Source organism: Oncorhynchus kisutch, linkage group LG2 (genome assembly GCF_002021735.2).
Source record: "Oncorhynchus kisutch isolate 150728-3 linkage group LG2, Okis_V2, whole genome shotgun sequence".
Taxonomy (NCBI): Eukaryota; Metazoa; Chordata; class Actinopteri; order Salmoniformes; family Salmonidae; genus Oncorhynchus; species Oncorhynchus kisutch.
In genome coordinates, this window is record NC_034175.2 from 8,651,519 (window position 1) to 8,666,501 (window position 14,983).

At 41.9% G+C, this 14,983-nt stretch overlaps 1 protein-coding gene across 4 annotated transcripts in view; it reads right to left on the minus strand.

The window, feature by feature from the left end:
* Positions 1-1,825: 1,825 nt before the first annotated feature.
* Positions 1,826-14,983, minus strand: part of LOC109900891 (histone-lysine N-methyltransferase 2A) — a 78,840-nt gene continuing 65,682 nt past the window's right edge. For 3 of the 4 annotated variants that reach the window (XM_031802681.1, XM_031802677.1, XM_031802689.1), the window contains 4 exons: positions 12,441-12,548; positions 11,830-11,913; positions 5,283-5,412; positions 2,012-4,608 (listed from right to left, as the gene is read on the minus strand). In XM_031802681.1, the coding sequence (XP_031658541.1) occupies positions 4,333-4,608; positions 5,283-5,412; positions 11,830-11,913; positions 12,441-12,548 (598 nt within the window). In that variant the 3' untranslated portion in view covers positions 2,012-4,332. Of the gene's footprint in view, positions 4,609-5,282; positions 5,413-11,829; positions 11,914-12,440; positions 12,549-14,983 lie in introns of all 4 variants that reach the window. The other variant, XM_031802674.1, reaches the window with a different exon arrangement.

Genomic DNA, 14,983 nt, shown 5'->3' on the forward strand with positions numbered 1-14,983 from the left:
CCAAAGCCCCAAGGCAGTGATTGGGAACACTTGTATTAGGGTTCAAGTAAGATATTTAACTGCAATAACATGGCACTTATCACTTAAAGCAGGGATGTTAATCCCGGTGTCTTGAAAAAGAAGAGCTACACACTCTTGGTTATATTATTGCATCTGAGCTCCTAATAACCAACGTTTTGACAGACAAGCTGTCTTCATCAGGGTATAATGACAAACACTGTGGGGTGACTAATTTATATTGTGTCGAAGGACACACACACACAAGTGTCTGTAATCATGACCGGGTGTGGCTTGATATCATTGGTTAATTTTCAGATATAAATAGAACATACATTAATGGATCGCATACAATCATAGATAACATTTTGCTACATAGGCCTACAAACATTTATAATGAATAGCAAGATCACAGTAATGGCTTCAGAATAAAGTCTGCGTTGAGACCGAGGGGAGCAAGGGTCTTTAAAGTAAAGATCCAGGCAGCCTCTCGTTTTAACAAATTGTCGAGGTCACCCCCTCTCCTTGGGAGAGGTGCCGATATAACGTAGGGACGAAATCGAGTGTTCATTTTTACCACAAGGACAAGTTGTAAGATAAATAACTGCTTTAGCAGAGCACGTGATAACACCTTTGATCGGGATCGGTTTCCCTGTTTGGGGGTGTTTAAAGGATCTACATTTGTAAGTGACATTGTGTTGAGCGCAGCTGTTACACTTGTAGTCTCCATCCGGTAGAGGTGCAAATAGACATTGTGCAGGAGTTTTTTGGGGTGGTAAATAAGTTCACCAATTGATCAGAGATTTCTGCCCCGTGAAAATATGACCAAGGGAGGGTCCGAAAACACATTACCGATAGTGTCATCGGATCGTAGAATGTGGCAATGTTTGTGAACGATTTCCTTAATTTGTTCAGAGCACTTTAAATGAGGGGTAATGAGGATGCAAGAATGCTTCTTTTTGCGAGACTGTCCTTGAAAGAGATTAAGGGACATTTTGTTATCTAATTTCTGTGTTCATGCAAGTGGCTGACTGGACAAATCACACCTATGAGTAGCTGCAATTTGGCAGTAGGCCCAGACCGTGTTTTGAGAACAAACGAAAGATCTGTTTCAAGGTATCAGCTTAGAGAAAGAATCCTTGTGATGTGTTGGTCTGTCACGTTATGAAACCGTATTGGTGGGTAACATGGATGAAACAAAATGGTAATGATGAATGAATTATGCCAAATCATGCAAATATAACTTGTCTTATATACGGCTATACATAGACAACGGTTGGGACTGCCGAGTTTTTCTGACAGACATGTGTACTATGCTGCAATGAGTTGGTTGGAACCTCTCCAGCACGCTGACAAATAAACAATTATTCAGTTAAGATTGAGTGTCCCTGTGTAAGAATTAGTTATGGATTTTTGTACCCCCTCTCCTAGAATTTCTTTTGCATCTCAGCCATATCTGTCAATCTGATTGTTTTTTATTCGACAGAATTGGCCGTAGGGCAAACTATATTTCATGGGAAGCGGGTGACAGCTATCAGCCCTCAAACTGTTACGATCAATAGGTTTCCTGTAAAGATCAGTATATAGAACATTATCCTCACAAAAAATCGGAAGATCAAGGAAACTGATTTGATGTGCGTGACAGATGTGTGTCAGATCTCAGGCGCTCAGAACAAGTGTTAAGTTCCCAACCTGGCCTTCACAATCATTTTCATCTTATGTCAAACGTAATATCACCAACCAATGATATTGCTGTATTTATACATTGCATGTTATATAAATGTCATATTAGCATTTGTTTAATTAAATTTTCAAATGATCAAGTCCAATTTGTTCAAACATCTTAACATCTTTATTAAGCAAATAACATTATAAATAAAAAAAGTGCATAGAAAAATTAAACGGGTTTAGAAATATGTATACAATTATTTACAAACTCAGGGTTTATTTGTACAAGGTAACAAAGACAAGTTCACACATATTTTCATGTCTTTAACAATTTGTTATACTTTAAAATAACCCTACAGCTTTCTGAACCAGTTCTGGGAGAGATCGTCATGGTAACTTCAGGTTTCCAACTAGTGCTTTGCATGTTTCATCGAACACACAGGCCAGCTCTGCAGGACATTAAAACCAAGTTACTCTTATTATATTGTCCTTTTTTTTGCATTAGTATTCTTTAACATCTGTCAGAGCAACTGAGGTAGAATCCTGGCAAGAGGTTAGGGAGTGGAGTGGGCATAGAGAAACCTGCTCTGAGCATTGTTACAACATCAGGTTTTCAGCGAAAAAGGAAGCTAGGTTAAGGATAGCCGTATCCCTGAAAAACAGATGCATCCTGTTATTGGCAAACTCTGCTAAGGGTGTTAGATGATTGACAAATGGGACTACAGGCTCCATCTCACTGATTGGTCACGCAGGCTGGTGGGCTTAAGCTCTTCCTTACTGGGTATTATATTTCAAAAGGACAGTGCTCATTTCCTTTAGAATATTATCTGTACCTTGAAGGGTTCTCTGTAGCACGCAGATGGGAAGAACAGCATGACTCGAATGCTTGATATTCTCCTGTTATATGGCCTGCCAAACTTTCTCCATAAATATTCTACCAGGACAAAAACAATTAAATGCCTGCTTTAGAACAATGTCTTGTGTAAAGGCTGAAATGTAATACACAACTGTCCTCAAACATCAAGGTTCAAATCAGAGAAAGAAGAAGTAACAAAGTAAACAAAAAGAGGAAACGATGGGAGGAGGATTTCCCACTAGACCACCATTTATACAAAGCACAGCTAGTTTCACCAGTCCAAAATCTGAACAGAAACATGAATAAATACAACTATTCTAGAGCTCAAGCAATCTATTGTAAAGATGTGAACAGGGTGTACATTTGATGTCCTAATATGTCTGACTGAACTGACTGACAGCGTTGTCTAAAGTTGTACGACAGCAAATGTTAAGGTGCTGAGTGCATTCTCTCCCTATCTTGGTTTTACACCAATACATTATTCTCTCTTAAAGCCATCCTACTGAGCAACATACAGTACAGTACTGGCCTAATGCTATGCTTGAGATCTCCAGTGCACAGGGGTGCAGTCAGTCCACAGTCGGGTATATATAGAGTTTATAACATATCTCTTAGTGGTGTAACATGGACAGTGTTCCACCCTTTGTGGATGGCAGAGAATGTCAGAAGGAGAAGTCAGTACTTTGTTAACTCCACTGACTGTTGAGAAATATGGAGTCTGGATTTTGTTAATTCACTAAAGATGTGCAACTGTAGCGCAGCAAAGAAGTAGGCCTAATATTATTGCAAAAGGTAATCAGCTTTTGCCATGATAGTAATAAAATATATTTTTTTATAAAAAAAGAGCTACACGTCACTCTTGGATTGGGTAGTGTTTGCTACATGCAAAAATGGTGAAGGGAAAGTTCTTAAAGATATGATTTAGCTGCAGAAAACTCTTTAAGGGTGACACTGTTATCTAACCGTTTAACTGAACATAATGGAGGTCTCTTCCCCGGTCTGTGTGACAGGGAAGTGGAGAATGGATAGAAAAATAGGTATTATTTGCTGGGTCTCTGACCTAGGAGCCACAAAGTCTATGGCCCATCATATCTAGCACCATGGTTCTCTGAACAGTCAACGGAAAGCAAATATGTACAACCTGATGCATGATGAGCTCTGTGAATTTTTTTTCTCAAATAAATAAAACAATGATTAATAAATCAAGTAAAGATAGAGATATGGCTAAGGGATCAACTAGAGAGGATGGAGCCAACATGATTATGGGTGTCAAAATTAAAAATCTCCCCCTGCCCCCCCGACAAAAAAAGATGAGGAATCTCTCCAAGTCTAGCTTTTCTGGTCCACCCTTATTTCAACAGAAAGTGCTTGACGTTATGGCGTCAAGGAAAATACCTTCATGCAACATAGAACCAGCATAACCACAATATGTCTGCAGCGTTCAGTATCCCGTTCTCAAGAAAAAAAAACACACGCTATAACGGTAGGTACTTCCGCTCTCTTCTGTGGCGAACTTGCCCAACCTCTGGCAGATGCATATCGGTTAGGAGCCAATGTGAGCTTATTGATGCATATCCCTGTGTGGCGGTCCTCTTCCCTCTTAATTCCCATCGCCTGGCCCTGGTTCCTCTCCCAGTCTCTTCGTAGTGGCTCATCCTTTCCTGTATTTTCTCCTCCCCCACCTCCCAACCCAGTAAAACCTTAATTTAAGGCTTTTAACCTCTTCCTCTGTTGCCTCTGCTCTCACCCCCTTCCCTTGTGCCTTGTTCCCCCTGCAGAGACTGTGGCAGTACCAAGTCCTCCTGCTGCCCCTAGTTGAGGAAGCGTCTGCATTTCCGGGCCCCGCAGTTGCAGTTGAGCTTGCTTGCTGGGTCTTCGATGGGGAACTTGTAGTCGTAGGTGAGCTCCTCGCCCCGGTAGATCTTGCGCAAGGCAAAGATGACGATGTGCTTCTGGCCCTCCACGTTGATGACGCGCGAGTAGCAGTTAGGCTCGCACGAGTGGTTGATGAAGCGTGCCGCATTGCCGTGCATTGTGGCGTCCACCACGTCAAAGTCATCGATACGGAACATGTAGCAGCCGATACCCTGTGGAGGAAGGAGGGAAAAGAGACAGGGCACTTCGTTTTAGTTTAACATGTATTATGTTGGCCTCCCGGGTGCCGCAGTGGTTAAGGGCGCTGTACTGCAGCGCCAGCTGTGCGACCAGAGACCCTGGGTTCGCGACCAGGCTCTGTCGTAACCAGCCGCGACCGGGAGGTCCGTGGGGCGATGCACAACCTAGCATCGTCCGGGTTAGGGAGGGGTTGGCCGGTAGGGATATCCTCGTCGTGCACCAGCGACTCCTGTGGCGGGCCGGGCGCAGTGCGCGCTAACCAAGATTGCCAGGTGCACAGTGTTTCCTCCGACACATTGGTGCGGCTGGCTTCCGGGTTGGATGCGCGCTGTGTTAAGAAGCAGTGCGGCTTGGTTGGGTATCGGAGGACGCATGACTTTCAACCTTTCTCCCGAGCCCGTATGGGAGTTGTAGATATGAGACAAGATAGTAGCTACTAAAAACAATTGGATACCACGAAATTGGGGAGAAAACAGGGTAAAATTTTTAAAAACAAAAAAAACATGTATTATGTTGGTATCAATAACATGTATTTATTCAAGCCCACAATTAGTGGACTTAAAAAAAGTCCACCAACTAAGGTCTCATTGGGACAAACCATAGGGCTTATGTCGTCTCAAACACACTCTGGACTGATTGATCTCACCTTGCCATCGTAATACTTCTCTCGCTTGTCTGTGAGCACTGAGCGAATGACGATGCCGGCATACTCGATGACCATCTCCTGAGCATCGATGTTCCTCTTGCAGAACAGACCTCGGCCGTGGATAGCAGACCTACACCAGAGAGATGTCAGAAGAGGTTCAAGTATGAACAACAGTTCCCATAGCTAATCCCCTTGGCTATTAAAAGGATACAATGGAAATTCATGTTACTCATTTTGCAGCAGAATAACAGAATAGCAGAAAAGGGAGAGGCAGGAAATATAAAGCATGCCTCAGTCCCTAGTTTGCTGTGATAGCTGTAGAACAGTGGTTCCCAAACTTTCTATAGTCCCGTACCCCTCCAAACATTCAACATCCAGCTGCGTACCCCATCTAGCATCAGGGTCAGCGCACTCCGATGTTTTTTGCAATCATTGTAAAGCCTGCCACACACAAACACACTATACGATACATTTCTTAAAAATAAGAATGAGTGTGAGTTTGTCACACTCGTTGTAAGTGACAAAAAGCTCTTATAGGACCATGGCACAAATAATAATCAATATTTCTCTCTTTATTTAACCATCTTACATATAAAACCTTATTTGTTCATCGAAAATTGTCAATACCTCACCACAGGTTGAGAAGGGTGTGCTTGAAAGGATGCACATAACTCTGCAATGTTGGGTTGTATTGGAGTCTGTCTTAAATCATTTCACACAGTCTCTGCCTGTATTTTGTTTTCATGCTAGTGAGGGCCGAGAATCCACTCTCACATAGGTACGTGGTTGCAAAGGGCATCAGTGTCTTAACAGAGTGGTTTGCCAAGGCAGGATACTCTGAGCGCAGCCCAATCCAGAAATCTGGCAGTGGCTTCTGATTAAATTCGATTTACACAGAACCGCTTGTTGCAATTTCAATTTCTCTCCTTCAGATATCAGTAAGTGGACTGGAGGCAAGGCATGAAAGGGATAATGAATCCAGTTATTTGTGTCATCTGTTTCAGGAAAGTACTTGCGTAATTGCACACCCAACTCACTCAGGTGCTTCAATGTCAAATGTCACATTTCCGTAATCTTGAGTTCTTTCGCACACAAAAAAATCATACAATGATGGAAAGACCTGTGTGTTGTCCTTGTTAATGCAGACAGAGAAGAGCTCCAACTTCTTAATCATAGCCTCAATTTTGTCCCGCACATTGAATAGTTGCAGAGAGTCCCTGTAATCCTAGATTCGGATCATTCAGGCGAGAAAAAACATCACCCAGATAGGCAAGTCGTGTGTGAAACTCGTCATCGTGCAAGCGGTCAGACAAGTGAAAATTATGGTCAGCAAAGAAAACATTAAGCTCGTGTCAATACTTTGCCCCATGCATATAATTGGTAGATTTAGATAGTGTTCTCTAAAGTTTCTAAAACTGTTAAAATTATGTCTGTGAGTATAACAGAACTGATATGGCAGGCGAAACCCCGAGGACAAAACATCCCACCCCCCAAAAAAATTCTGTTTACCACTGTTTTCAATGGCAAGTACTATAATTATAAGCCCAAGTCCTCCCAAATTGCAGTTCCTAGGGCTTCCACTAGATGTCAACAGTCTTTAGTTATAGTTTCAGGCTGGTTTTTGACCCAGAAATTGTAGTGTTTCTAGGTGGCTCCCATTTTGGCTGTAGTGTTTCCAAGTGGGTGGAGGAAAGCGCGTTTTCTTATTTATCTCCGGTAATGAACATACTATTCTCGGTCTTAAATTGTACAGTTTATTTGGGTATTAGGATACCTAAGGTTTGATTATAAACGTTGTTTGACTTGTTTGGAAAGGTTTATTAGTAACGTTTGGGATTCATTTTGTATGCATTTTGATGGAGGGAAACTGGATGGATTATTGACTGCAGCACGCCAGCTAAACTGAGTTTTTATGGATAAAAAGGCATTATCGAACAAAAGGACCATTTGTGATCTTTTGGAGTGCCAACAGAAGAAGATCAAATGTAAGGCATTTTTTATATCGCTATTTCTGACTTTCATGTCGCACCTGCCTGGTTGAAATATGTTTTTCATGTGTTGGTATGCAGGGCGCTGTCCTAAGATAATCGCATGGTTTGCTTTCACCATAAAGCCTTATTGAAATCTTACACGGCGGCTGGATTAACAACAAGTTAGGCTTTATTTTGATGTACTACACTTGTATTTTCATGAATATTAAATATTTATGGTAATTTAATTTGAATTTGGCGCTCTGCAATTTCACCGGATGTTGTCGAGGTGTCCTGCTAGCAGCACGCCTTTCCCAAATTAACAAAGTTAACCATTTTCACTGTAGTGTCCAAAACGTCTTCAAGCTGTCAGGCATTCCCTTGGCAGCAAGAGCCTCTCAGTGGATGCTGCAGTGAGCAACTGTTTGCACGCGTTATCACTCCACTGTGTCTCCCTGTCATGGCTTTTGCACCATCAGTACAGATACCAGTTAACACAGTGTCCAAAGAGGGGCCAGAAGTATACAGAATGGTGTCGTCTGCATAGAGGTGTACCAGAGAATCACCAGCAGCAAGAGCAACATCATTGATGTATACAGAGAAGAGAGTCGGCCCGAGGATTGAACCCTGTGGCACCCCCATAGAGACAACCAGAGGTCCGGACAACAAGCCCTCCGGTTTGACACACTGAACTCTATCAGAGAAGTAGTTGGTAAACCAGGCGAGGCAATCATTTGAGAAACTAAGGCTGTCGAGTCTGCCAATAAGAATGTGGTGATTGACAGAGTCGAAAGCCTTGGCCAGGTCGATGAATACGGCTGCATAGTAATGTCTCGTATCGATGGCGGTTATGATGTCGTTTAGGACCTTGAGCGTGGCTGAGGTGCACCCATGACCAACTCTGAAACCAGATTGCATAGCGGAGAAGGTACGGTGGGATTCGAAATGGTCGGTAATCTGTTTGTTAATTAATTGTAACTACCCATCCCGGATCCAGGAGCGTTGTCATCAACTGACACTAATTAGCATAACGCAACGGACATAAATATTACTAGAAAATATTCATATTCGTGAAATCACAAGTGAAATATATTGAATCACAGTTTAGCCTTTTGTTAATCACCCTGTCATCTCAGATTTTGAAAATATGCTTTACAGCCAAAGCAAGACAAGCATTTGTGTTTACCTTTGATGAGCTTTGGATGTTTTCACTCACAAGACTCCCAGTTAGATAGCAAATGTTCCTTTTTTCCAAAAATATTATTTTTGTAGCCGAAATAACTCCGTTAGTTCTTCACGTTTGGCTGAGAATTTGACCGGAAATTGCGGTCACGACAACGGCGAAAAATATTCCAAATTAGCTCTGTAATATCGACAGAAACATGGCAAACGTTGTTTATAATCAATCCTCAAGGTGTTTTTCAAATATCTATTCGATAATATATCAACTGGGACAGGTGGCTTCTTAGTAGGAAAGAGAGAAACAATGGCCGCATTTGTCTCTTACGCACAAAACACTCTGAGACTCCAGCTGACCACTGACGCAATGTTGACGTTCAGGCAAATTTTTCTAAATAAAAGCCTGAATCTATGTATTGTGACACTAGACACATTAGGGAAGCCATAGAAAAAGGAATCTGGTTGATATCTCATTCACTGCTCAATAGGGACGCATAGGAACGCAGAGCTTTCTAAATAAGAGTCCCTTCCTGATTGGATTTTCTCAGGCTTTCGCCTGTAATATCAGTTCTGTTATACTCACAGACAATATATTTACACTTTTGTAAACTTTAGAGTGTTTTCTATCCTATCCTATTCCAGTATCCTAATTATATGCATATTCTAGCAACTGACAAAATAGCCTGTTTACTTTGGGAACGTTATTTTTCCAAAAATGAAAATAGTGCCCACTAGATTCAACAGGTTAATAACCTCTCTGGGATATGTGGGACGGTAGCGTCCCACCTGGCCAAAAGCCAGAGAAAATGCAGAGCGCCAAATTCAAATAAATTCCTATAAAATCAAACTTTCATGAAATCACACATGTAAGATACCAAATTAAAGCTACACGTGTTGTGAATCCAGCCAACATGTCAGATTTCAAAAAGGCTTTTCGGCGAAAGCAAACGATGCTATTATCTGAGGATAGCACCTCCGTTAAACAAAAGAGAGAAAACGTATTTCAACCCTGCACGCGAGACACAAAACGCAGAAATATAAATATAAATCATGCCTTACCTTTGACGAGCATCTTCTGTTGGCACTCCAATATGTCCCATAAACATCACAAATGGTCCTTTTGTTCGATTAATTGCGTCTATATATATCCAAAATTTCAATTTATTTGGCGCGTTTGATCCAGAAAAACACCGGTTCCAACTTGCGCAACGTGACAACAAAATATCTCAAAAGTTACCTGTAAACTTTGCCAAAACATTTAAACTACTTTTGTAGGTCAACTTTAGGTCTTTTTTAAAGTAAATCAAATTGAAGACGGGATGATCTGTGTTCAATACAAGAAGAAAACAAACTGACGCTAGCTTTCTGGTCACGCGCCTCTATCAAACAGTATACATGAAGTGGCCCTCGTTTTGAACAGGGCTACTTCTTCATTACACAAAAGAAAAACCTCAACCAATTTCTGAAGACTGGGGACATCCAGTGGAAGCGGTAGGAACTGCAAGCAAGTCCCTTAGAAATCTGGATTCCCAATGAAATCCCATTGAAAAGAGAGTGACCTCAAAAAAAAAATCTGAATGGATTGTCCTCAGTGTTTCGCCTGCTACATAAGTTCTGTTATACTCACAGACATGATTCAAACAGTTTTAGAAACGTAAGAGTGTTTTCTATCCAAATCTACTAATACTAGTTATATCTTATCTTCTGGGGATGAGTAGCAGGCAGTTGAATTTGGGCATGCTTTTCTTCCAAAATTCCAAATGCTGCCCCCTATCCTAGAGAAGTGAACTAACCTCCAGACGAGCTCCAATGCCATACAACTCTCCTTCCATGGCCTCCAACCGCTCTTAAATGCAGGGAAAACTAAATGCATGCTATTCAACAGATCACTGCCCACACCTGCTAGCCTGTCCAGCATCACTACTCTGGACGGCTCGGACTTAGAATACGTGGACAACTACAAATACCTAGGTGTCTGGTTAGACTGTAAACTTTCCTTCCAGACTCACATTAAGCATCTCCAATCCAAAATGAAATCTAGAATTGGCTTCCTATATCGCAACAAAGCATCCTTTACTCATGCTGCCAAACATACCCTCGTAAAACTGACCATCCTTCCGATCCTCGACTTCAGTGATGTCATCTATAAAAAAGCCCCCAACACTCTACTCAACAAACTGGTTGCAGTCTATCACAGTGCCATCCGTTTTGTCACTAAAACCCCATACACTACCCACCATTGCGACCTGTACGCTCTCGTTGGTTGGCCCTCCCTTCATACGCGTCGCCAAACCCACTGGCTACAGGTTATCTACAAGTCTCTGCTTGGTAAAGCCCCACCTTATCTCAGCTCACTGGTCACCATAGCAGCACCCACTCGTAGCACGCGCTCCAGCAGGTATATCTCACTGGTCACCCCCAAAGCAAATTCCTCCTTTGGTTGCCTTTCCTTCCAGTTCTCTGCTGCCAATGACTGGAACGAACTGGAAAAATCTCTGAAGCTGGAGACTGTCTCCCTCACTAGTTTTCAGCACCAGCTATCAGAGCAGTTCACAGATCACTGCACCTGTTCATAGCCCATCTATCTACCTACCGCATCCCCATACAGTATTTATTTATTTTACTCTTTTGCACCCCAGTATCTCTACTTGCACATTCATCTTCTGCACATCTACCATTCCAGTGTTTAATTGCTATATTGTAATTACTTCACCACCATCGCCTATTTATTGCCTTAACTCCATTATCTTACCTCATTTGCACTCACTGTATATAGACTTTTTGTTTTCTTTTGTTCTACTATGTTTTGTTTATTCCATGTGTAACTCTGTGTTGTTGTATGTGTCGAATTGCTATGCTTTATCTTGGCCAGGTCGCAGTTGCAAATGAGAACTTGTTCTCAACTAGCCTACCTGGTTAAATAAAGGGGGAAAAAATGAAAAATAAAACCTACATGAGCAGCAGAATTCCCGTGAGAGAGTAACGGTTAATGTGATTGGATGTTAAGTAAAATAACAACACAATGTCAAAAATTAACACTAGATGGTTTAATTTTATTTTTGGCAGTGAAACGAGGCTACTCAGGCGAGAAAAAAACCTCACCCAAATGTTTAGCCCCGTTGGGAAATATAAATGGACTGTTTGAAAATGTGAAAAAAAAGTGAACCCACATTTTTATTTAGCGTAACCCCGACGGCATTGCGCGTACCCCAGTTTGGGAAAATCTGCTGTAGAGAACCACAGTGACTGCTTCCTGTCAAGACAGACTGCAAATTACCTTTGTGGGGTCAGTTTCCACCCCACTGAGAAACGCATGAGCTCTTTAGCCCAGAATCATGATCATAGTCACAGGCTCTGTCCATAGTTTTGGCTTTGACCAGGACGAGTTATGTGCTGACCTGTACACGCCTACAGCCTCCTTCGATGTCCTCTCCAGATGTCTGAAGCGCATGGCCATGGGGAGCTCCAAGCTCGTGGCACGTCTAGGAGAAAAGGGATAAGCAGAGAAGATGATGTGCTTCTGACCTTTCACATTGAACTCTGAGAAAAGAGTCACTAGAGACTAAGACAAGAGGGTAGAACACATTTGTAACGTCGCTTGATTGGGGGAGGTAGTTGCAGAAATGACAGAATGGTTTAGTCTAACCACAAAGATCATTTTAGGGGAGTTACAAATACAGGAATGGACAACATTTCAATAGTGAATTAGTCACAGCTATAAAAATGATTGTGTAAACCTGTAGCTGTACAGCTGGCTCCTTTGTTACTCATCAGGCTGAACGAATACATTGATAGGTCTACCAATTTATAAATGGATCAGTTGTTGATGTGAAAGTTGTTTTTCAAAGGAACAACATTTGTGGCCATGTTCAACAAGTTCTAAGAATGTTCCGCTAGACAAGATCTTTCATGGACTAGCTACTGCAGTATTTAAGCCAAAGTTTCATTTTTTAAGATATTAGCTAGCTTCCTTTGCGATGGCCAGCATACAATAACTCTGTAATCTGACCTTGTGGATTTGAGTGGGACTTCATCCTCCTCCTCATCGTAGGGGTTGATGTCAGGGAGCTGGCGGTGCTGGGAAGCCAGGAAGTTGAACATGTCGAAGGTGGACTTCCTGTAAAAGAAGACAGGAACAAGGTGTTACGTTAAATTTTACAGTATGCAGACATTCTTTAACATAGTTATTTTGCCCAGCACTGGTGTAGAATTTGGGATGTGGACATCACCCACACACTCTTCATATGTTAATGAAAGGAGCAGCATAGACGTCATACAGGTCTTATTTCCAGCTTTCTCAGACTGTGGAGTTGGAGTTCACATCGAAACACAACAGCCACAGACATCCTTTGTTCCTCTAAACCTGTCTACATTCAAAACAGACATTTCACCAATACTCCACACAGAGACTAGCTTCCACTTTGAAGTTGAAAACCACCTACAGAGGGGAAACCCAGATTCTTTAAACATTTGCTAGACTTTAGTGCTATGGGTTGACCAACTGCAAGGTGAGGACAAAATAATACCGGTTCCCACCATTACACTTGTGGTGATTTATCAATTCTCAGAAACTTCCAAATGAATACATTTGTATTTATTAAACTTCTTCCAAACTATGACTCATGATTAGGGTTGCACATTTTGGGGAATATTCAGAGGTGGAAACTTTCCGTGGGAATTAACGGAAATACACTACCGTTCAAACGTTTGGGGTCACTTAGAAATGTCCTTGCTTTTGAAAGAAAAGCACATTTTCTGTCCATTAAAATAACATCAAATTGATTAGAAATACAGTGTAGACATTGTTAATGTTGTAAATACTATTGTAGGTGGAAACGGCTGATATTTTATGGAATATCTACATAGGCGTACAGAGGCCCATTATCAGCAACCATCACTCCTGTGTTCCAATGGCACGTTGTGTTAGCTAATCCAAGTTCATCATTTTAAAAGGCTAATTGATCATTAGAAAACCCTTTAGCAATTATGTTAGCACAGCTGAGAATTGTTGTTCTGATTAAAGAAGCAATAAAAAATGGCCTTCTTTAGACTAGTTGAGTATCTGGAGCATCAGCATTTGTGGGTTCGATTACAGGCTCAAAACGGCCAGAAACAAATAACTTTCTTCTAAAACTCGTCAGTCTATTATTGTTCTGAGAAATGATGGCTATTCCATGTGCGAAATTGCCAAGAAACTGAAGATCTGGTACAAGCTGTGTACTACTCCCTTTACAGAACAGAGCAAACTGGCCCTAACCAGAAAAGAAAGAGGAGTGGGAGGCCCCGGTGCACAACAGAGCAAGAGGACAAGTACATTAGTGTCTCTAGTTTGAGAAACAGACACCTCACAAGTCCTCCACAGGCAGCTTCAATAAGTTCCTCGAAAAACACCAGTCTCAACGTCAGCAGTGAAGAGGCGACTCCGGCCTTCTAGGCAGAGGACCTCTTGCTCAGTTGTGCACCGGTGCCTCCCACTCTTTCTATTCAACAGTCATTTTCAACATTAACAATGTATTTCTGATCAATTTGATGTTATTTTAATGGACACATTTTTGTTGCTTTTCTTTCAAAAACAAGGACATTTCTAAGTGACCCCAAACCTTTGAACAGTAGTGTACATGCAAATTAATATTAATACCGTTAATACCATCCTGATGTCCTAGCCGTGTCTGAATCCTGGCTTAGGAAGGCCACTAAAAATTCTGAAATTTCCATCCCCAACTACAACATTTTCCACCAAGATAAAACTGCCAAAGGGTGTGGAGTTGCACTCCACTGTCTGCAGAGTTCTGTCATGCTATCCAGGTCTGTGCCCAAACAGTTCAAGCTTCTACTTTTAAAAATCCACCATTCTAGAAATAAGTCTCTGACTGTTGCCGCTTGTTATAGACCCCCCTCAGCCCCCAGCTGTGCCCTGGACATCATATGTGAATGAATTGCCCCCCATTTATCTTCAGAGTTCATAATGTTAGGTGACCTAAACTGGGATATGCGTAACACACCGGCCGTCCTACAATCTAAGGTAGATGCCGTCAATCTCACACAAATTATCAAGGCACCTACCGGGTACAACCCTAAATCAGTAAACACGGGCACCCTCATATATATAATCCTGACCAATCTGCCCTCTAAATACACCTCTGCTGTCCTCAACCTGGATCTCAACGATCACTGTCTCATTACCTGCATCCGTAATGGATCCGCGGTTAAACGACCACCCCTCATTACTGTCAAACGCTCCCTAAAACACTTCAGCGAGCAGGCCTTTCTAATAGACCTGGCCCGGGTATCCTGGAAGGATATTGACCTCATTCCATCAGTAGGATGCCTGGTTATTCTTTAAAAAGTGCTTTCCTCACCATCTTAAATAAGCATACCCCATTCAAAAAATGTTGAAGAAAAGAAAAAGCCCTTGGTTCACTCCAGACTTGAATGCCCTTGACCAGCACAAAAACATCCTGTGGCGTACTGCATGAGCATCAAATAGCCCCTGTGATATGCAACTTTACAAGGAAGTTAGGAACCAATATACACAGGCAGTCAGAAACACAA